General features: G+C 36.6%; 3 protein-coding genes and 1 pseudogene across 5 annotated transcripts; 2 read left to right on the forward strand and 2 right to left on the reverse strand.

Moving 5' to 3' along the window:
• Window positions 1-2,879: 2,879 nt before the first annotated feature.
• Window positions 2,880-3,805, reverse strand: LOC149183473 (short-chain type dehydrogenase/reductase pseudogene; annotated as a pseudogene).
• A 5,687-nt stretch (window positions 3,806-9,492) lies between these two features.
• On the forward strand, window positions 9,493-9,939 carry LOC149183474 (THO complex subunit 4A-like). Its single transcript, XM_089414957.1, has one exon. The coding sequence runs from the start codon at window positions 9,493-9,495 to the stop codon at window positions 9,937-9,939; it is 447 nt and encodes a 148-aa protein (XP_089271083.1).
• Window positions 9,940-15,668: 5,729 nt separating this feature from the next.
• Window positions 15,669-20,331, forward strand: LOC149183475 (sodium/calcium exchanger NCL2-like). Of its 2 annotated transcripts, none has more exons than XR_016257707.1 (2): window positions 15,669-16,038; window positions 16,131-16,510. XR_016257707.1 is itself a non-coding variant. In XM_089418746.1 (2 exons), exons 1-2 carry the CDS (start codon window positions 15,912-15,914, stop codon window positions 19,473-19,475), a joined length of 207 nt encoding a protein of 68 aa, XP_089274872.1. In that variant the 5' UTR covers window positions 15,669-15,911; the 3' UTR covers window positions 19,476-20,331. The 2 variants fall into 2 exon arrangements, 1 of the variants encoding a protein (XP_089274872.1); XM_089418746.1 differs by lacking the exon at window positions 16,131-16,510 and adding an exon at window positions 19,396-20,331.
• A 1,437-nt stretch (window positions 20,332-21,768) lies between these two features.
• LOC149183476 (short-chain type dehydrogenase/reductase-like) lies at window positions 21,769-22,818 on the reverse strand. Of its 2 annotated transcripts, XM_089417141.1 has the most exons (2): window positions 22,307-22,818; window positions 21,769-22,213 (listed from the first exon to the last, which is right to left on the reverse strand). In XM_089417141.1, the coding sequence occupies exons 1-2, from the start codon at window positions 22,709-22,711 to the stop codon at window positions 21,947-21,949; spliced, it is 672 nt and encodes a 223-aa protein (XP_089273267.1). In that variant the 5' UTR covers window positions 22,712-22,818; the 3' UTR covers window positions 21,769-21,946. The 2 variants fall into 2 exon arrangements, with proteins under 2 accessions (XP_089273267.1, XP_089273266.1); XM_089417140.1 differs by having other exon boundaries at window positions 21,769-22,816.
• Between the last annotated feature and the right edge of the window lie 821 nt (window positions 22,819-23,639).

Here is a 23,639-nt window from a genome sequence, read left to right on the forward strand (position 1 = left end):
ATCATGTTGTAGGCGTTGTGGGCCCCACCCCTTCGTTTCCGAGTAGGAGTGGATTTCAAGTCCCAGTTGGGCCTTCGTCCGACACTTTCCCGAGAGCTAAATATTGTGTTGTAGGCATTGTGGGCCCCACCCCTTTGTTTCCGAGTAAGAGTGGATTTCAAGTCCCATCAACCCACAACATTATTGTTGATGCTAGTCTCATAAATAAAGTAATGAAATAATTATATTTAATATTATCAACACCCTTTATAGCAAATTTATATTTATCTTAAGTATGAACTAGATCCATCTTAAGCATGAGGGATGAAAGTTTTTCAATTGCAAACTTCTTTAGATTGCAAAATACAATGTGTTTTTTCATTGTTTAAATTGTATTTGTGAATGTTAAATAAAATATATATTTGACTAAATAAATGTTTTAACTATATCAAATTTATTCAATTGCAAACTTCTTTAGAGTGAAAAATACAATGTGTTATTTTTCATTGTTTAAATCGTATTTATGAATGCTAAATAACGTATGTATATGACTTAATAAATGTTTTAACTATAAAACTTAATTTTTTATAAACTTAAACATCCTACTCCCACATTTTTTTACTTCTAATAACTTTACAATATATTCATTTTTTTATAGCTGACAGTCTTTTTCTATTTAGAACATCATTTTTTTTTCATTTACACATCTCCTAGTTAAAAAGAAATTCCCAAATAAAATCACATGCTTGCTATTTTGTGGAAATCAAAATAGACAAATTAAACATACTTGTTATTTTGTGAAAAATCAAAATATACAAAATAAAATAGTTAAATATAAAAAACATGCAATGTTCCAATGGTTAAATAACTCACATCCCCTAACTTTTATTTTTCATTTACACATCGCCTCGTTAAAAATAAATCCCACATAAAATCACATGCTATTTTGTGGAAATCAAAATATACAAATTACGCATACTTGTTATTTCGTGGAAATCAAAATATAAAAAATAAAATAGTTAAATATAAAAAAACATGCAATGTTCCAAGTGTTAAACAACTCACATCCCCTCATACTGCGTTGTTGCCTCTCGACTCAATACCACATCCCCTCATAGGCTCAATAACGCTCTGAATGGCTTCTACACTATGAATGGACAAACTTACACACCCCCTTATAGGCTCAATAACACTTTGAATGACTTCTACAAGTCTATAAATGGACAAACTTACACATCCCCTCATAGGCTCAATAACACTCTAAATGGCTTCTATGATTTGTGGAAATAAAAATATACAAATTACACATACTTGTTATTTTGTGGAAATCAAAATATACAAAATAAAATAGTTAAATATAGAAAACATGCAACGTTCCAATGGTTAAACAACTATAGTTCAAAAAATGTTGCTAGCATTTACTAAATGTCCTAAAGGTTGGAGTAATGTTTCTTTTGATCTTCTATTTCCTCATGGATATGAGTGCCTCAAAAAATTCCTATAATTAACAACTTTTTCTGTTGGCAGCTAGGATATAGCACCAAATTGTATAGTTCAGAAAATGTTGCTAGCATTTACTAAATATCCTAAAGGTTGGAGTAATGTTTCTTTTGATCTTCTATTTCCTCATGGATATGTGAGTGCCTCAAAAAATTCCTATAATTAACGACTTTTTTTGTTGCCAGGATTTAGCACCAAATTGTGTAAAGTAACCACTTGAGAATCACCAAAAATTTGTTAGCTTTTCACTTGCATGAACATTGCAAAATCAAATCAAGGATGAGCCAAAGCCTAATTTAATTATGCTTTATTATTAGTTTCTTGATTATGCTTTATTATTAGTTCCAAGATGGCCCAGGCTAAGAAAGAAAGTGTTTATTGTTGTTCAAGTGAAATGCAACTCTCTCTTTGCATACCACTCTAGACATGATTTTTGATTCCATCAAAGTAGGCTTAGGCCTTAGAAGTATCTATCCAGGGTCCAACTGAAATTTTGTTTTTATTCTTTAAACCTTCTATAGTGAATTCCTTCATTGAGCACCACCTATCAAATATTTGTGATGTGATTATCAAAGATGGTTCTATTCTAGTGTAACCATATATGCCAAAGGAACCCTAGAAGACTGGAAAGATGCTCAGAGATAAGGATTTTAATCACTTTGTGAAGCATGCTTCAAAAATAAAGATTTTATTCATTGTGCACCACCTATCAAATATTTGGGATGTGATTATCAAAGATGATTCTATTCTAGTGTAACCATATATGCCAAAGGAACCCTAAAGACTGGAAAGATGCCCCAGGGATAGGGATTTTAATCACTTTATGAGACATGCTCCAAAAATAAAAATTTTAATCACTTTGTGAGACATTCCTTTAACGACCTATTTATGGTAATAATAATAAATACGTATTGTAATAATGTTAACAAATCTAATAACCTTAGAAAATAGTAAGAATTATTATAAGGTTCCACCTACTCAGATGGTTCTTCTCTAGAGTATTATAAATAGAAATATAAACAATGTACTGGGCATGATGAAGAATATTCTAATTGAATCAAGTAACTCTTGAGGAATGTTCCCTTCTGTAAGTAATACCAGTAAGCTTTACCGTACCTCAAATTCGTTTAAGGTTAAGGTTTTATGTTATATTATATTTTCAGATTAAATTTGCATATTTTGACACTTATTTTAATTTATGCAAAGTGTACATATTTTCTCTAGGAACTAAAGAATATGGCTAATGATGAAAAACTTTTTTAGGTCAAAAATATCCATATTATGTAAGGTGTATCCTTTCATTACCTCTGCAAATTGTATGTAAAAAACACATTCAAAGGGAAATAAAAATAAAAATAAAAATAAAAATGAAACAATACTAAAAATGTGACAATTGTAAATTTGGGCAACCTATTCGAATCATGTCTCAATAAAAGCATTAAAAAACTATAAACTAGATTTACATCAAACCCTGCCGGCATTAACCCGTTAAAAGCCCTTAAACTGATGATTTACATCAAACCCTGCCGCCATTAACCCGAACAACCTGAGCATTAACCCATTCTCCTTCGTCGCTCGCCAAGAACGCAACCACCGGAGCCACATCTTCCACCTTCCCCAACCGTTCAAACGGACTCGATTTTCTCATTGCTTCGATCTGGACCTCGCTCCTCCCCGTAAAGAACATATCGGTGGCAACAGGGCCTGGGGCTACACAATTTGCAGTAATGTGAGTGCCTCTCAACTCCTGCGCCAGGATTTTCGTCATCATCTCCACCGCCGCCTTGCTGGCCGTGTAGGCGGCGAATCCTGGTGTCGGCACTCCCACCAAGGAGCTGCTTAGGTTGATGATGCGACCACCGCCACCGCGGACGACCCTCTTGGCGGCTTCTCTGCTACACAGAAATGCCCCCTTGCAGTTCACTTGGAAAATCTTGTCCCACTCTTCATCCGAAGTCTGTACGATGGTGGGATACTTTGGGTCGATCACGCCTGCGTTGTTTACCACGATGTGCAGGGGTCCAAACGTTTGCTCGGCCGTGTCGAATAGGTGGGCAACCTGGGAGGGCTCTGCGACATCGGCCTTGCACACAATCGCCCGAACACCGTTACCAGAAGAAGCCAAGTTGTTGATTGTGGAGGCCACCTCCTCTGCTGCGGCTTCATTAGACGAGTAATGGACAACCACTTTGGCTCCTTTTTGGGCCAAATGGAGGGCAATTTCCTTACCAATTCCCCTGGAGGCGCCTGTCACAATGGCCACTCGTCCTTCCAATGCCATCGTCTTTCCTCTTCTCCTCTTCTAGCTGCTTCTCCAACACTTTCCCGAGAGCTAAATATCGAGGCGGTGCGGGCCCCTTCGTTTCCGAGTTGCAGTGGAATTCAATCCCATCAACCCCATGACATCATTGCTGACGCGAGTCTCATAAAAAAAATTAATAAAATAATTATATTTAATATTATCAACACTCTTTATACCAAATTCATATTTAATATAAATGACACTCGGAACGCAGGATTCTTTAATTTACGTTAAAAAAAATTCACACATAATATCACATACTCGTTATTTTGTGGAAATCAAAATATACAAATTATTGTTCTAATACAACCTTCTGATATTTCTGTTAGTTAATTTTTTTTGTGGATATTGCTGTTAGTTAATGTTTTTTTTTGGATATTTCTGTTAGTTAATTTTTTGTGGATATTTCTCAGTTATAGGGCATACGAATAAATCATAATATAAAATAATTAAACATTAAAAAAAAACATGGAAGGTTTGAATGGTTAAACAACTATAGTTTAGAAAATATTGTTAGCATTCACCTCTAAAATATTAAATCACTAAATCTTTTACGAAATGTCTTAAAGGTTAGAGTAATGCTTCTTTTGATTTTCTATTTCCTCATGGATATGTGAGCGCATTAAAAAATATTTTATTTTTATAATTAACGATTTTTTGATCTCACCAAAGATTTATAAGCTTTGCAAAATCAAGGATGAACCAAAGCTTAATTAATTCTGTTTTATTATTAGTTCCTTAATTTTTCTTAAGAAAGAAAGTGTGGTTGTTGTTCAAGTAAAATTCAACTGTGAGAATCACCAAAGATTTATAAGCTTTGCAAAATCAAGGATGACCCAAAGCCTAATTAATTCTGCTTTATTATTAGTTCCTTAATTCTTCTTAAGAAAGAAAGTGTGGTTGTTGTTCAAGTAAAACGCAACTGTGAAAATTCAATCGTGTGGAAATTTCACCAACCCTAACTTTGCTAAATGTATTGAGATCAACAGATTTTTCTTAGCATTTTAACAACACCTTAAACTTTTTATTTCTTGTTTTATTTTTTGTCTTGCAAAATTAGGACCATAAATGCTTGCTTCTCCTACAGAATCATGGTTTGGGGGGGGAGAATCATGGGGGAGAGAGTAAAAGTGGAGATTCTTGTTTTGGACTTGTGGGGTTTCCATAATTTGGAAAGTCAACTCTTTTGAACAAGTTTATAGGCACTTTATAGGCACCTTCATAAACTTTCTTTGCTATCCTCCATTGTAAAATGTCTTGCAAACTTGAAATAACTCTTTATTTTTCAGCCACAAACAAAGATCTTTTTTATGTGGTGTGGTGTACCCGTTTGGTTAGGTGGAATGGAATTACCCTTACTGCAATCTTAGCTTGGGTTCTAATATGCAATTGTCTTGTATAACATAAATATTAGTCAAATTTTAGTTTGCAAATTTTGAACCTCCTAAAGACAAATTTTTCCATCTTTGTATGGTTTGCATCCTTTTAGGGAAATCATTGTAAAATTGAAACTTACTCCATGTTGCAAGACCAAGGCCTTTGGCTTTATTCATGCAAGATTGCATTGACCTTGAGGAATGCTCCAACATCATTCCAATAATAATTGTGATTGGCTCTCTTCTTTAGGATGGTGCCCATAATTAGAATGGTCATGATGGACAACTCCATAACCCTAAATGCGATAACAAAACAATGTGTGCTGGCATAGTTGAATAACTCAACAAAATGGTGTATGGAATTTAATAGTCACTTCAGTCCTTGATGCAACCTACTTATATTATTGATAATCTAGTTTTTCATGAGCAAACCTTTTTATTTTCCACACTAACAATTTATAAACTTGGATTGAGTTCCCATCTTAAGCTTTACTTATCATCGAAATACTTGTTCAAACCATTGTTTTCTTGTGGATCCTTTTCTACTTATATTATTGATAATCTAGTTTTTCATAAGCAAACTTTTTTATTTTTCCACGCTAACAATTTATACTCTTGGATTGAGTTCCTATCTTAAGCTTTACTTATCATCGAAATACTTGTTCAAACCATTGTTTTCTTGTGGATCCTTTTCTACTTATATTATTGATAATCTAGTTTTTCATGAGCAAACTTTTTTATTTTTCCACACTAACAATTTATAATCTTGGATTGAGTTCCCATCTTAAGCTTTACTTATCATTGAAATACTTGTTCAAAACATCGTTTTCTTGTGGATCTTTTTCTTTTTGTTGTACATCAAACCATGTTTTCTTGTGGATCTTTTTCTTTTTGTTGTACATCAAACCATTCTTAGTTATGTGAGCTGTAATATACTTGAAAGTTGAATTTGTACATTATTAGTCTTCACCTACTAATTGACAAAGTGTTGATCTCTCTATCTTTGTGGTGTTTTATTCATTTTCACTATATTAAACATGATCTTAAACATGATCTTATAGTATTCACTTCTATTTTGCAATACAAATGACTATTTCCAAGATAATCACATATACTAATTCACAGAGCGTTGATCTCCCTATCTTTATAGTATTTTATTTATTTTCACTATATTACACATGATCTTAGAGTATTCACTTCTATTTTACAATACAAATGACTATTTCCAAAATTATCCCATATAAAGAAATCTTTTGATCCAAATCCTGGCAAAATACTTTGAATGCACGTGTCCAATATTATCAGAAACTGCTAGATTTTTACTTTACACATTAGCAATACCGAATGATGTTCACATAATTTGGTATATCCTTTTTTGGGCAACTAAATAAGTTTACTTGGCATTCATTTCCAATTTTCTTGCGTATATTTATGTGTGCGCTTACTCTTCAGGTTAATCGGTTTACAAGCATGGGTTGGATGGACTGAGGTAAGAAGTGGAACAGAAGAAAAAGAGCAACAAGAAAAACTGTCTCACTGTCTCAGCCGGAGATTTCACTTTTGAGAATGATTTTGAGAATAATGTTAATGGGTAATCATCCCCTTCTCATATAATTCTTAATTTTTTTGGCTTTTTTCACTCACAAGCATCTTGTTGCTTAACAATTTTATTTTAAATCCTGTACGAAACTCCTGTTCAAATCTTGTTTGTTGACATTTTGCATTCTCCTCCTAAGTTGGCTTCACAGGCAGATTGTTGATGTTACTAAGGATCACCAATACTCTCCAGGTGTCAAAGTTGTAGAATCTTTCCCCAGGTGATCCTAGCTGCCATATGAGCAGTTGAATAACTTGAATGTTCTGCTGTTTCTCACATATCTTTTCATGCTTATTGTAAGATTATATAATTTTATTAATTTCTAACGAATGACCACAAAAATAAGGTCAATGGGATTGCAGAGTACAAATGTATTAATACAAAGTGGGAGTTCAGAAACGGCTCCTAAAGTAAAAGAAATAAAGTGGAGCAATGCCTTAATCTAAAATCTAAATAAAACTCTCATATCTATAAACACAGACGGGGAGAGATGAACCCAAAATCTGGAATACAAGGAATGAGAGTAACTCAAGGTCCACTAGCAACTGCTTTTTTACCATCTGAGGCTAAATGGTGGAAACTCTGAATAGAATGTTGTCTGGAACAAGAGGAATTAGAAGATAATCTGGATCATGTACTCTGCTGCTGTTTGGACAATGTTGCAGTAGGGAACACCCCCCTCAAAGAGCAAGACACTACCATGCTTCCTTTTAACCAAAGTCTGAGAAAAGAAAAATGACAAAACAGCGAAATAAAAATAAAATGAATGTTAACCCAATGCACAGGTGGATGAGGAGAGACCTGTTGATGTGCAACTAAGGTTGGTTGGTGTGTCATTGAGAATTCTTTAGAATGCTAATGATTCCGTGACATTACCATTGTTAGTCATTATTCCTTCATGCAGTGGTTGAATGCAAACATTAGTGGGGCATTGCATTGATGAATGATTCCTATTTGTCATTTGACATGTTCTTAGATCAGTTATCTTATGACATAGGTCTATATCTTCTGAATTTGTGAACCATCATTGTTGTATTATGTTACGTCATGTATTATTTATAATTTATTGTGTTACATGTAACGATGTATATTATTGAGTCATTGTTAGGTTGAGATTTCGATGATTTATGTTTCAGTTTTCATATATTTTAATTTTATATTTTTAGTAGTTCAGATGAGGTCTTCTATGTCGGAGAGTGATGCAGGAGCATCCAAACACTTTGGTAGAAAAAAATTAGAGAAAGAAGACACATGGACAACCACATGGACAATTAGGCCAACCATGAACCGAATTCAGTTAATGAACTAATTTCATTTAAAAATTCAGTTAAAACTGAATGTATGTATAATAAGATATTAAGATTTCATTAGTGAAGGAGGAAAACAAGGAGAAAAGTAAAAATGTAATTGCTGGAGAATTCTTGATTAAGGCCGAGATGCCTTAAATTGTAATCTGAGTTTGTAAATAATGAAAATGTGTCATTGTGAATTTATGTCTCTATTTTTTTTGTTTGAATTGTTTGCCAGCGATTTGGATTTTTTGAAGCCATGGCGTTTTTGTCAAGTCGACCGATGATGTGGATAAGAGGAGCAACCAGACTTGAAGCCCTAGTGGCCTCCACGCTTAAACAGTGCGCATCAGTTCTTCATAGATGCGGCAGCGGCAAAGGAAGACCCATGCGCAGAGGAGGAGGGCTGCTGGTTCAATCTACGCCATATACAATTGCCAAGTCTTTTGGCCGAGCCAAGGGTCCAGTTTGGCAGAATGATATGTTTGAGGATAGCATGGAAGCCTTTGGCGTGCAGCTTGGATTTGAGACTGGTACAAAATTGTACGTCTCCAATTTGGATTATGGAGTCTCCAAAGACGACATGAACTTACTGTTTTCAGAGGTTGGCGAGCTTAAACGATGTTTAATCCAATATGATATAAGTGGTCGGTGTTTAATCCATTATGATAGAAGTGGTTGTTCCAATGGTACATCAAAAGTGGTTTTTTCAAAGATTCGTTGGAGGCGCTCTAGAAAAGGTGAGAAGCGATTCTGAAAGGCTTCGTGGGTCCATAACCCATAGGCCTCAAGACGATTTTATTGGGGAAATGGGATTTTGGTTCACCCCAGAATTTCGTCCCCATCGAGTGGTATCAGAGCAGGGAAAGATTTCCTGCGGAAAAGAGTTTTTGCATGCGAAGAAAGAAGAGGTACAATTTCGTTGAAGATTTGTAAGCTTGTAGTTTTTTAATTTATTTTGTGAAGGTGAGAAAATTGCAGCAAACCTAGAGTAGGAGTGCTCAATTGGTTCGAGAGGAGAGAACCGGAGAGATGCCGAAAGACTAAGCTCAAGAGAGAAGCTTGGTAAGGCATCTGGTAGCAGGGAGGACTTGCTATTACAGAGATTGGTTGCAGCTCACAGAAGACCATGAAGGCAGTTCCACTGAACAACTAGGCCAACCATGAACCCAATTCAGTTAATGAACTAATTTTAGTTAAAAATTCAGTTAAAACTGAATGTATGTATAATAAAATATTAAGATTTTATTAGTGAAGGGGGGAAACAAGGAGAAAAGCCTGTGCGTGTGAGAGAGGAAAAAATGTAGTTGCTGGAGAATTCTTGATTAAAGCTAAGATGCCTTAAATTGTAATCTGAGTCTGTAAATAATGAAAATGTGTAATTGTAAATTTATGTCTGCGTCTTTTTTTGTTTGAACTGTTTGCCAGTGATTTGGATTTTTTGAAGCCATGGCGTTTTTGTCAAGTCGACCGATGATGTGGAGAAGAGGAGCAGCCAGACTTGAAGCCCTAGCGGCCTCCGCGCTTAAACAGTGCGCATCAGTTCTTCATAGATGCGGCGGCTGCAGAGGAGGACCCATGCGTAGAGGAGGAGGGCTGCCGGTTCAATCTACGCCATATACAATTGCCAAGTCTTTCGGCCGAGCCAAGGGTTCTGTTTGGCAGAATGATATGTTTGAGGATAGCATGGAAGCCTTTGGCGTGCAGCTTGGATTTGAGACTGGTACAAAATTGTACGTCTCCAATTTGGATTATGGAGTCTCCAATGACGATATGAACTTACTGTTTTCAAAGGTTGGCGAGCTTAAACGGTGTTCAATCCATTATGATAGAAGTGGTCGTTCCAAGGGTACAACAGAAGTGGTTTTTTCAAAGATTCGTTGGAGGCGCTCTTGAAAAGGTGAGAAGCGATTCTGAAAAGTTTTATGGGCCCATAACCCACAGGCCTCAAAACGATTTTATTGGAGAAATGGGATTTTGGTTCACCCCAGAATCTCGTCCCATCAGAGAGCCCGCCCGATGTGCCCAAAGATGTTCCCTAGAATTTGGGCGGTGCTTCCTGATGTCTTCCAGATCCCTGCACCTATGTCCTGCCAGACTTGATGGAACCTTGGAATAATATATTCGTTGAGTAGACTGAGATGGATAGTGGTGATTTTTGTGGATCAAAACAAAGGCTTCCTAATATAGGTTATTGTAATTTTCTATGCACCTATGTCCTGCCAGACTTGATGGAACCTTGGAATAATATATTCGTTGACTAGATTGAGATGGATAGTAGTGGTGATTTTTGTGGATCAAAACAATGGCTTCCTAATATAGGTTATTGTAATTTTCTATGATTAATGCTGGATGCTTCTGAACACCACATGAGGATTGGAGCTAGATTGACCATTTAGAATGCACATGGATTGTTGTATTTAAATTTTATGCTGTGATCGATTTAGTCTGGTCTCATTAAGTTTCGAGTTTTTATATGTGAGTGCTTCTCTTGTGACGGACAGAAAGATAAATATTTCTATTGTTCTAGCTTAAAATATTGGTATTTTATCTTAATTTAAACTGAAAGTACATGAAAGAGATTATTAAGTGAGAGCCTATGCAATGAGGATTCTGTGTTCTTGGTGCAGACCACATTAATGGCCTTAATAAAGTATAATGTCTATCTGATCGGCTATTCGTTCTCCTCAAATTGCAGATTTGTAGGCTATGTAAAACACTTAGGCATCAGGAGGACTTGCACAGAGCATTGGAAGCATCCTTCACAAGACCTCTAGGGGCTCTCCCTTGTCTTCCACCAATTCTGCCTCAAAAGGTATACTTAAAACCTGGTATACAAAGCAAGATTATTAAGTGAGAGTCTATGCAATGAGGATTCTGTGTTCTAACTTTTTGGTGCAGGCCTCATTAATGGCCTTAATAAATTCTAATATCTATCTGATCGGCTATTCGTTCTCCTCAAATTGCAGATTTGTAGGCTATGTAAAACACTTAGGCATCAGGAGGACTTGCACAGACCATTGGAAGCATCCTTCACAAGACCTCCAGGGGCTCTCCCTTGTCTTCCATCAGCTCTGCCTCAAAAGGTATACTTAAAACCTGATATACAGAGCATCAGGAGGACTTGCACAGAGCATTGGAAGCATCCTTCACAAGACCTCCAGGGGCTCTCCCTTGTCTTCCATCAGCTCTGCCTCAAAAGGTATACTTAAAACCTGATATACAGAACAAGCTTTACTAGGCGATCAAAATGGCTGAGTGAATGCCTCCAAGGTCTAGTTCACAAGCATATTGTTGGAGTGAACCTAAACTTGATTAATTTTTCCATTGCCTTAGCTCTGCAGGACACAGGGCACCAGAAGCACTTTCTTTATTTATCTTCCAGCCATCCCAGACAGCCATCAAAGCATCCCAGCCTACTCTAGTATAAGGAAGGCCAATTTCACAGAATCTAAATTCCATGAAACAAAGACGAATTTAGAAGATCGAGAAGGCCATATTTTGCTTTTAGTGTTGCTTTACTTTAACTTAAGCAGTAGTCTAACTATACTGTTTTTTTTCCTTGAAAATGATGGAAATTTCGGTAATATTTTGATAAAATCTAGCAGAGAATTTTATAAATCCAGATTATAATTGTCAAACTTCAAGATTTTGGGTGCCCAGAGGTTTTTGATGGTGCTGAATCCAGTTCCACCATCAAAAACATGATTCAAACACTGCTATTACAAGATTTGTTAATTTTATTTTGCCCAGATTCCAGTCACTTTTAGCCGTTAATCTCTCATTGGTCTCATTGGTATTAGAGAGAGCTCAATTTGTTGTTTTCGTCTTCAACAAAAGATTTTTGGCAAAATAACCCATTTTGAATTAATTTTGTATTACAAGTATGCTAATATGTTATAGAATATCAATTCGAGAGTGATTGCCTCATCAATTCTTTGCTTCCACTGCGTGCACTAATCAGTTGTTATCCGAGCTTCCTTTTAGGCTCTCAGCCTAGTTCTTCTTTGAGAGCTATCCCCAGAGTCCACATCTAGATTAGACATACCAATGTCCACATATCGATTATACATACCAATATCTGTTGTGCATTATTCTTTGGTCAGTGGATTAATAATTCTTTCAGTTGGTTCTTTACAAGTATTAATATAATTGTTTTTCGAACCATAATTTTCTGCCATTTTGGCTCACTATTTCTGGCACATTAGCCTGTCTGTCTCTACGTAGCCCTACTCCCAGACTGCTATGTTGCCCCCTTGCTATGTTGACTTTGCTACATTTTTTTCCTAAAATAGTAAAAGAAATGTGAAGAAGACTTAGTCTGGAGCTCATGCTGCTCATTTTGCCAATTTTTCAAGAGTTTCTGAATTAACTTCAGTGTCAAAAATTCCAATCACCAAAGCCTAGTATGCCTTCATCTTCCATTCCAGAGTCTATGTTTTCATCTTCCATTCCAGAGTCTATGTTTTCATTGTATGTCTGTGGGTCATTAGAGTTAGATCCTTAATCTATGGTTGAATTGGTACAATGTATCATGTTCCTTCTTGGTTTCTGGCTAAGATTGATGGTTAAGTTAACATTTGTCATCCTTCTTTGAATTTCATCTTGTTCTTGTCCAAGCCAATGAGTTCTCTCATAGAGTAGACCCACGAATTGTCCTGAATTTTATATGGATTAGCAATTATACAAAGAAATTACTTGGAAGTTATGATTATGTAGATGAAGGACATTAAAGCCTGTGTCAGGAAAGTAATCTGCCATTTCTCACTATAAATACTAAGTAATAAAGACTAATATCTTTCTATGATGGGTATATATCTTTCTATTCGCAATTGAAGAATTTTTTATATCGGATTTTGAGCAGTCTTATGTTAGCTCAGTCTATTACTTGGTTTTGGTTGAGGCAAGCATCAAATACAGAGAAATTTAAAAAGGCAGGGGCCACAAAAAAGTAGGTGTTGTGCCGCAAGTGATACACCTGTTTCAGCGGATAAAGAATTGCATACACCTGTTTTATTTGTAGTTTTGAAGAAGAAGAAGAAACAGTAGTCTTACACTATCGTACAACAACTTAGTTCTGGAATTGACTAAGTCCAGAAGAAACCCTCTCTAAAACCATTAATTTATAAATACCCCAGAAAACCCATTCTTTATATGCCCCTGTTTCTTTCAAATCCTTAGCTACTAGCCAAACTATTACTGCTGCCCTTGGTCAATTTTCCTTTTTGAAGACTAACCTGTTGACATTGTACTGAAACAAGTTTGACTAAATTACCAGCTGATTCATAAAATTCTCCCAACCTGTTGGGATTGTATTAACAAGATTGACTAAATTGAGTTGAAATTTGCCCAACTGATGCCTTATTCCCCTTGTGAAACTCAAAACTATTGATGACTATTGATGGCATTTTCATGACCACTACCGCAATCGAAACAATCATCTTCAAAGGGTTGCTTGTCATGATTATAATTACCTTGATACCCTAACTGTGCAATCGTAGGCTTTGACGGATTCTGCACTTTCAGATCAACTCGCTGGCTTTCTTTAACTAGGACATCTTTGAAAGAAGCCATGTTTTGAGGTACCATATTTGAAACTAGAATCTTATCACATGGGATCTCTGTGAAGGAGTCTTTCCCACAATTTGTTGTCGCTGGTGAACGTCCAGCTTCGGACAAAGTAGCACAACTATTGGTGTTAATTTCCCAGGGCTCACTGGGGAGTGCTCAGGAATCTGTTTTGATAATAGCTGACCTGGGTTTTCCTCTGTCTGGCTTACTTCATAAGCAAGTGTGCTCACCTCCAGCTCAGATTCCCCCAAATCCTTGCGGTCACATGGAGTACCCTCATTCTTCTCGACACGGGGGAATCGTGAGGCAAGGGATATGGATGCTGAGCTGCAGAAGACATAAACTAGCTTTTAGAATTACTTGTCAAATCACAGCTATAATAGTAGACAGTGTTCTCCTTTCTGGAATTTATAGTGGCATCAGAAAAAGAAATTCATAGTTTGGGATGTAATCTATATAAAGCAATGAAGAAGATATTCGTTTACCTTGAAAGATGATCAGAAACATTCTGGGTCAAAAATACACCGACAACTGAGTCTACAACTGATCCTTTCCACTGAGAGAAACGTCGGTGGCTTGTGAAATCACAGCTATAATATGTAAACAGTGTTCAAATAAAATTACAGACACTCAATAATATATTTTATTAATTTGAATGAGGAAATTACACATATATTCATACAATCAATAGTCTCAAGATAGGAATGTTATCTTAGACGTACAGTAGTGTGGTTGAGAGATTCTCTCAACCACACACTAAATTAGGAGAAACTAAATTCCTATTATGTAGGAACAAACTCCTCAAATGGAGAATTACAACCATAGACAAGTAGGAATTAATTATTTCTAACTCCCCCCTTAATGACTACTTGTCATGATCGACAAATTCCACCACCATCACGCGAATTGCATGTACAGGACTTCCAAAAATAAAGAGAGATAAGTGCCTTTCTAAGCCAAATATTCATGTCCATATAACAATCGCAAACAGTTGCACTGATTGCGCCTTTCGACGCAACTATCAGATAGAAAAGTGTGCCGACCCTCTTGTGCTCAGACACACCAATATCTGAGACCGTGAGCCAGGTGTTACTGCAATCCACCTGCTCCTTCGAGCACAAAGCTCCCGTGTACACGTTAGCCACTCAGGCAATATGCCACCACCGAGCAAGTCCGATCTGCCACCACTGGGCAAATCCTGTAGCCACTAAGGCTCTGCCATCATCGGGCAATCCTATCTGCGACCACCGGGCAAATCCTGTAGCCACTAAGGCTCTGTATGTGGTTTCTGGCTCACTACAAACCATCACTTTACAGTGACAAAAGATGGTTTCAGGCTGACCATAAACCATTACAAAGTGGTTTTAAGATCACCACGAACTTTCAGATGCCTTTAAAAATCTTACATCTAATTCCACATTTTGGAGTTTCTGGGTACATACAATGACTATTAAAATAACATGCTAGGGAGTCTATTCCACAAGCCACACTAACTCAAACAAACATCTACTTTGTTGTCCACCATAAATGTTGTCGCTGCTTCATTACCTCATCTGTTCATTGTTCACATCTTGGGCATCTTTGTCAAATAACTTCTTGGAATTTCCATGAACCTGTCATTTGTTAGAATAGCCAATTCTAACAAAATAACTTCATATTGAAGTGGTTAATCTCAATATGTATTTCAATCCGATCGCTGCCAAACAGCGCGCGCCTTGCTCGACTTTCTTGCTCTGATACCAAGATAAAATCACAGACACTCAATAATATATTCTATTAATTTGAATGAGGAAATTACACACATATTTATACAATCAATAGTCTCAAGATAGGAATGCTATCTTAGACATACAGTAGTGTGGTTGAGAGATTCTCTCAAATCTCTCAACCACACACTAAACTAGGAGAAACTAAATTCCTATTATATAGGAACAAACTTCTCAAATGGAGAATTACAACCATAAACAAGTAGGAATTAATTATTTCTAACTTGTTCTCCTTTCTAGAATTTATAGTGGCATCAAAAGAAAATTCATAGTTTGAGATGTAATCTATATAAAGCAATGAAGAAGATATTCGTTTACCTTGAAAGATGATCAGAAACATTCTGGGTCAAAAATGCATCGACAACTGGGTCTACAACTGATCCTTTCCACTGAGAGAAACGTCGTTGCCCTGTAGAGAACTACTTGTATGTTTCACAAATCTCAATAACATATCGATTTCAAGAAAGTAGATGACCATGTTCAACAGCTTTGGGTGGGAACCTGTTTTTAGTGGTTGTCTGTGGATTTTTAATGCTGAAAGCTGCTGAGCTTCTGTCAGATGGGAGTGATATGCTTCTGGCAGTCATCAACCCGGGGATAATTGGTGGCCTGGTGCTTCCCATCCTTGGTGCCTCTCCAGATGCTCTCCTTATTCTTGGTAAGAAACCATTATTTTCTCCAGGTACTTCCAATCCTCTGGAATGTTTTCCAGAAATGGCATTTTAATATTATATTCATAATGGTGTTCAGACTTTCGAGTACAGCTTTGATGAATCCTACAACAACCGTATGAGGCATGTCTCTCACTACAAAACAACCAGGTTCAATGGATGATACTCGGCAAAGGCTTCCCCAACCAAGATTGTGAGTCTCTTCTTGGTGGAAAAGAGCTGAGAATACAACACTAGAAATGAGAGAGAATATTGCAACAGCTTTGTGGTCAGCAGTAGCTCATTCAAAGCTTCTAGTAACTTTTAGTGTCATTTTTTTTGGGAAGAAATTCAATTATTTCTACTGAGTTAGGATCTCCCTCCTTTTGCCTAAATCTTGTATTAAATTCATGCATACCAAGTTGTGAAGCACCCGGAACTCCATCTATTCAACACTTAACAATAGAAGTCCAGTTATTTAGAAACTATGTTGCGGGGGAGCGCTCTCCCCACTCCCGCTCCCAATCTGCGCTCCGGGCGGGAGCGACTCGGGAGCGCGCTTTCTAAAAGAAATTTCGCTCCTTGTTTATTCGGGAGCGATTTTGGGAGCGTTTTGTTTTTTTTGCAATTTTTTTTTGTAATAATGTTTGAAATGCAATCTTTTTTTGAAAGAAACAAATAATTTTTGAGTGGGGCAGCGTAATGATCAAGTCTAGGCCTTAGTATTGATATGCTATTCATTGTAATGTTACTCGGCAAAAGCTTCCCCAACCAAGATTGTGAGTCTCTTAAGGAGAATGTCACTTTTACTTAAATTTTTAACATTACCATGAAATGACTCAGGATGTTTGAGAGTGGTTCCGGCCTCATTGGATTTCATATGGAGAAAGTAGAATTTTAGATTTTATTCAAAATCCAACGGAATTATCAGTTTTTCAGGATTTTAGGACTGAGGGATTGCAATGTTTCCATTGAATTTTGTCATGTATTAGGGTATGGAACTTGTATTTAATCAAGAGCACCAATCCCTCTATGTACCTTGATGTTAGTGACATTGGTTGTCAAACTCCTCTATCATGACCCTCCTAAAAATGTACGCATCACTCAAACAAAATCTTGAATTGACATGCTATGCTTGTTCTATCTTATGTTAATGCTTAGAGGGTGATATTAATGCCAAAGACCCTGATTTTCCAACAAGACTAAAAAATTAGACATTCCTCGTGGTGGCAAGAGGCCCAAGCATAAGAAATAGATAATAGATTTACTTCTCTTTTCTAGTTTCTAGTAACTTTTATAACTATTGACTCTTTCATATTTATTATGATATTTTTTAAACAATATATAACAATTTAAGTTTGAAGTTGGCAATTATAACTCATTAGTAATGAATTATGAATATGATGCCTCATGAAAGTTGAAAGTTGTTTCATTTCATTTCATTTTATAACATTTCATTTCATATTAGATATTATTTGTTGTAATGGTTACACTTAGCTTACAAGTACAACTTTGGTGATCAATGATGATAAATGTTGTATATTGAATTTTGAAAACTTGAAACTTTATGATTGATGAATCATGAGACTCAATATGTTGTATGTTACTATGTAACTAATTTGTGGACGTGGTTGATGAAGATTATAACTTCTAAATGATTGTTGTTGTATGGTTCAATCTATGTTTTTTTATGTTTTTTATATATAATTCATTATTCTACATGTTTTTGTTGACATATATGTATCAAAATATAAAAAATATATATATTATATAAAAAATGCTCTGGGATTCGGTCCCAAACCGGGAGCTTCTGAAAATGTCGCCCCTGCTCCTGTTTTTGCACCCCCTCCCAAATAACATTATTTAGAAATAAGGCATTTTTGCTGCTTCTTTTTTTTTTTTTTTTTCTGACAAACAGTTGCTGCAAATTATAGTAATTCACTGATCACTAACCAATATTTTGTTCATTAAAGTGTTTTACATCTCCTGTTAGACAACCAGCCCAGAGGTCATTCCATGGGATTGTATTAGAAGTTTCTTGTCGTCAAGTCAGACATCCTTGTTCTTGCACGCTTGTGTATAAATTGTGATTGTATTGGAAGTTTCTTGTCGTCAAGTCAGGCATCCTTGTTCTTGCAAGCTTGTGTATAAATTGATTGAGAGCTAGGAAAGCATGTCTAGTGATCTGGTGTTACTGACACATAATTTCCAGCACATATGACATATTCATTGAACTGTATGTGATAATGATGAAACCCATCTCATCCCTAACAAATTTAACCACTCTTTCCAAATCAAGGATCGCTCCCGAGACGTTGGAAACATGGGTTACTGCTACAATTCTTGTCTTAGTGGATAAGAGCCGACCAAGTGAGTCCAAGCTTGAGCTGAAATCCTCATTCACCTTCCAAAACTTGATAGGGAGGTCTCTCTGTTCTGCCAGTTTAACCCATGGACCAGCATTTGCTTCTTGATTAGCCTCATGAACAATCACTTCATCCCCTTCCTTGAGGACATTGAGGTAACAATGGCTATGCAACCTCTCCAACTTCATCACCATTCACAAATGTTTTCATGAATTTATGAGCAGAGTCCACCACCTCTTTTGCTCTCATGGATAGCTCATATCCAGCCCCTATTTGAACATACATAGATCTCATGTAATTAGCCATCGAATCTATCACCACATTGGGGCGCAGGCTTGTGCCAGCATTCTCCAGGTAGATTGGAAAACTTTTGTTTGGATCAAAGTAGGAGAAGTGCTTCCTTAGCCTTTCGTAGACTGCATGCATTTGGGTGTTGGGAACTGCAGAGAGATTTGAAAGAAAAATGCTGCCATCTTTGTATGGTTTGCATCCTTTGAGGGAAATCACTGTAAAATTTAAACTTACTCCATGGTGCGAGACCAAGCCTTTTGACTTTAATCATGCAAGGTTGCATTGACTCTCGCATAGGCCCACCCACAAACAACTCACTCCACCTGTTGATGCTATCTTTGTATGGTTTGCATCCTTTGCGAGAAATCACTGTAAAATTTAAACTTACTCCATGGTGCGAGACCAAGCCTTTTGACTTTATTCATGCAAGGTTGCATTGACTCTCGCATAGGCCCACCCACAAACAACTCACTCCACCTGTTGATGTCCTGATATATACTCATAAAATATATAGGCCTTGTATTTTTGGTAAATGGTAGATTTTCTGTATATTTGTTTTGTACATTTCCATTAATATAAAGATGTTCTGTAAGCTTTAGCAAAGATATCCACTGAGGGCTGATTATAACAAATAATGATATTACAGGAAAATTGTGGAGCTTCAAAACCATGGGAATTGTGACCTCTGTATTTGCTAGTAGTTTGCAGGAAAATTGTGGAGCTTCAAAACCATGGGAATTGTGACCTCTGTATTTGCTAGTAGTTTGCAACTCATTGAGGTTATTTAGATTGTGTGAAAAGAAGGTGCAGGGACTGCGAAACTCGAAGTTTGCAACTCATTGAGGTTATTTAAATTGTGTGAAAAGAAGGTGCAGCGACAACGAAACTCGATTCCAGCAGATGAAGGAAGATGCTCTTTTGCTCTTTTACTGAAAACTTTGAAAGTTTTGTCCGTGAACAGAACTTTGCAGAGAGGAACTGTCATGACAGTTCTGTATAATAATAGTTTTTCTCCTGAAAGCTTTGTCCGTGAACAGAACCTTGCAGAGAGGAACTGTCATGACAGTTCTGTAAAGTATAGTTTTTCTTGGACACTGTTATCTTTGATAATGTCTTTGTCAACATCCATGCTATTTTAAATGGAGCATGTATAATGTTTATTATTATCTTTGGTAATGCCATTTCTCTTGATTTATGTCTACATCCATGCTATTTTAAGTGGACCATGTGTATGCCTCACCTTGTTATAAGTGGAACATGGTTTGGATTCTGGATATGCCAGGGAAGGTTAATATGTTTATAAAGTCACTAACCAGAGATGTAATTATTTTTGGTGGTTTAGATTAGGTTTTATAGAAAATGGTAATGATTTTAAGTGATGTATTGATAATTTTTTATAACTAATAAGTTGGAATTTTTAGATTAAATATTACTTTATACATAATAAAAATTTTCTATGTGAGGGACATCTGGATTCTTATTAAAGATTTTTCTATGTTAGTGGACATCTTGATTCTTATTAAAGTTGGGTTTCTGGTGTGTTCTATCATGTTGCATGTGATTGTTGCATTTAGTATTTTTTACACTCGTTTATTATGAAGTGTGACCATATTGTTGGTTGCAAGTAAATGTTTTTTAATTTTGTTGTTTTTTGTGGATAGAATGTGGGAAATATTTAAAATAAAAACTCACTTTTTTGCCACAAAACTTTCTTACAATGGATTAATCTTTCAACTAAATCTTCCCTCACCACAAGCAAAATGTTTTTTCTTTCACTTTCGTCCATGACTCCTTTGCACATTGGATAAGGCAAAATGTCCTCTCCTCAGTACTCCACTTCCTTCCCTTTTGTCCATGATATGCAATGTTTGAGGACTAAGTAATTGGAAGCTCTCATGCCTTCCAAAGATTCCATTGAAAAAGAAAAAGCAATCTGTCCTATAAGCTATCTTTAGCCAAATTCCATCGAAAAAGAAAAAACAATCTGTCCCATAAGTTATCTTTAGCCTGATAGTGATTAAAATAATTTTTTTCATTTCTTTTGATATTTACACCCTTAAGACATTTAACATCCTATATAGTGCCTCTACACATATTCTCAAATCCACAAATTTACTCTATCAGCTAGTGTCAATTCATTTCACTAAGCTTATTTTTATCTTTAACTGAGTAATAGTTAAAATAATTTTCTTCCTTTCTTTTGATATCTACTCCCTTAAAACATTCAACATCCTATATCCTATATATTGCCTCAACACATATTCCCAAATCCACAAATTTTCTCTATCAGCTAGTGTCAAGTCATTTCACTACATGGTACTTACCAGCAAAAGTCATTTCACTACATAGTATTTACAAGAAAAACTAATCAAAGCATTCAAGCTTTCACACTCATGGTATGACACGAGCGCCTCAAGCTTTCACCCTCATGGTATGACACGAGGGCAAATATGACACGAGGGCAAACATTATTCACCTTAGTACACAACATTCAATGTTGCATGAGAGTGGGTATGTGTCATAGGATTATTAATGATAATGTTCAACAATACATGTCCACCTACGTAGCACATTTGAGATTTTATTTGCATGGTATGACATAAATATAAAGGTGAAAATTATCCACCTTACTAACCAACATTCACCGCGTAAGAGTGGATATGCATAATTGGATGATTAATAGTAATAATTTGAGGATGCACATCCACTCTCATACAACATTCAACACTATGTTGAATACTAAATTAACATCTTTTATATCTACATTTTTAATAAGAAACCTAAGAATTCTTCCTCAGTAAAAACATTGTTTGAATTCCTATTTACAATAATTTCAGAAAGTGCTACATTGATATGGAGGGTCTATTGTTAAGAAATGTTTCAACTCATTATTCGCTGGAATCACGGAATAAATGCATATGAACATCTTGTTTAGGAGATCATTAAACACCATATTAGAAGGTAATTCTCTGTACCTTCAACTTTATACTGTCTAATTTAAATAATTTTAAATATGATGATGTATAAAATGAACGGTAATATTTCAGCCCCATATTAATTGCAGTACACATCATACACCTCTTAAATACCCAAAGCAGAAATTTAATGTATGCTAAATATTTACTTTATCTTATGAACAAAACACCACTTGAAACACAAGAGTGAACACAATCCATTAAAACCCCAAGTGAAGTCTGAAAGCACAGTATAATAATCCAGAAAAAATAAAATGTGGAGAGAAACCATCCAGTTCTATGAATTAAACCCGGCCTCCATTGACCCGGACGACCTGAGCATTAACCCATTCTCCTTCATCGCTCGCCAAGAACGCAACCACCGGAGCCACGTCTTCCACCTTCCCCAACCGATCAAACGGGTTGGATTTGGCCGCCGCTTCCACCGCCGCCGCGCTCCTCCCGGTAAAGAACATATCAGTGGCAACAGGGCCTGGCGCCACGCAATTTGCAGTAATGTGAGTGCCCCTCAACTCCTGCGCCAGGATTCTCGTCATCATCTCCACCGCCGCCTTGCTGGCCGTGTAGGAGCCGAACCCCGGTGTCGGTAACCCCACCAGGGAGCTGCTTAGGTTGATGATGCGGCCACCGCCACCGCGGACAACCCTGTTAGCAGCTTCTCTGCTACAAAGAAAAGCCCCTTTGCAATTCACTTGGAAAATCCTGTCCCAGTCCTCATCGGAGGTCTGTGGGAGGGAGGAATAGTTTGAGTCGGCCACTCCTGCATTGTTTACCACGATGTGGAGGGTCCCAAACGTTTGCTCAGCCGTGTCGAATAGGTGGGCGACCTGGGAGGGCTCTGCCACATCGGCTTTGCACACAATCGCCCGAACACCGTCACCGGAAGAAGCAGAATTATTGATTTTGGAGGCCACCTCTTCCGCTGCGGCTTGATTGGAGGAGTAATGGACGACCAATTTGGCTCCCTTTTCCGCCAAATGGAGGGCAATTTCCCTACCAATCCCCCTGGAGGCACCTGTTACAATGGCCACTCGTCCTTCCAATGCCATCTTCTTCTACTTTTTCTCCTCCTCCGAGACTTTTGTGTGGGAGGTATATATAGCCAAGCGGTGCGGTCCAGTGGTTTCCGTGTTGGAGTCGATTTTCAGAGCCTATACACCCAATGACATCATTGCTGATTTGAAGAGGCAAAGCTAAAATCATATAAAACTGAATGATATCATCGCTGACGTACAACATATTGGCATTTTAGCGGACCAGCCTTATGAACCACTAGAAAATTTTATCTGAAACATCGGAATGACGTGTTAACAGATTTTAGTTGTCGTTTGGAGAACGGTAAGTTTTAAACTTTTATGGCATAGTTTACCTTTCATGTGTTTGGAGTTTGAATTTGTCTAGTATTTGGTAAGGATTAGTTGAAGTTGATTGAATTGGTCAATAATCAATTACTTCCATATAAATGTAGATATTTATTCATAAAAATAAATATTATAAACCAGCAATTATTTTATAGATATTTATTCATAAAAATAAATATTTTTTTATATATTATTAAAAATAGTAATTATTTTAGATGTTGCAAAGGAAACGTCATAAGACATAAATTTGAAAAGAATCGTAACATATAAAAGATCATTGAACCCAATGGGAGGTCACAGGGTCGAAACCCGAAAGTTCTTGGGGTCAGGCCACCCGAAAGCTCTTGGGGTCAAGTCGGTAAATAGGCCAAGGGGTGTGACCCCCTTTGGGTGGGGTCCACCCTAGCATTGTTCGATCCTGGACGTAGCGGACCCACTGACCATGGGTATCCGTGAACCAATAGTGAAAAAAAAATATAAAAGATCATTGAATATAAAAAATAGTAAACAAAATGTCATTCAAAGCTAGAAGATAAAGTGAAATCACTTACATTATGAGAAATTTATAGATTGTATAACCTTTCCAACATAAATTGCCTCTCAATTGTCAAAGATT

This window comes from Pinus tabuliformis, chromosome 3_2, assembly GCF_031772625.1.
Source record: "Pinus tabuliformis cultivar Carrire ecotype Pingquan chromosome 3_2, CPIR1, whole genome shotgun sequence".
NCBI lineage: Eukaryota > Viridiplantae > Streptophyta > Pinopsida > Pinales > Pinaceae > Pinus > Pinus tabuliformis.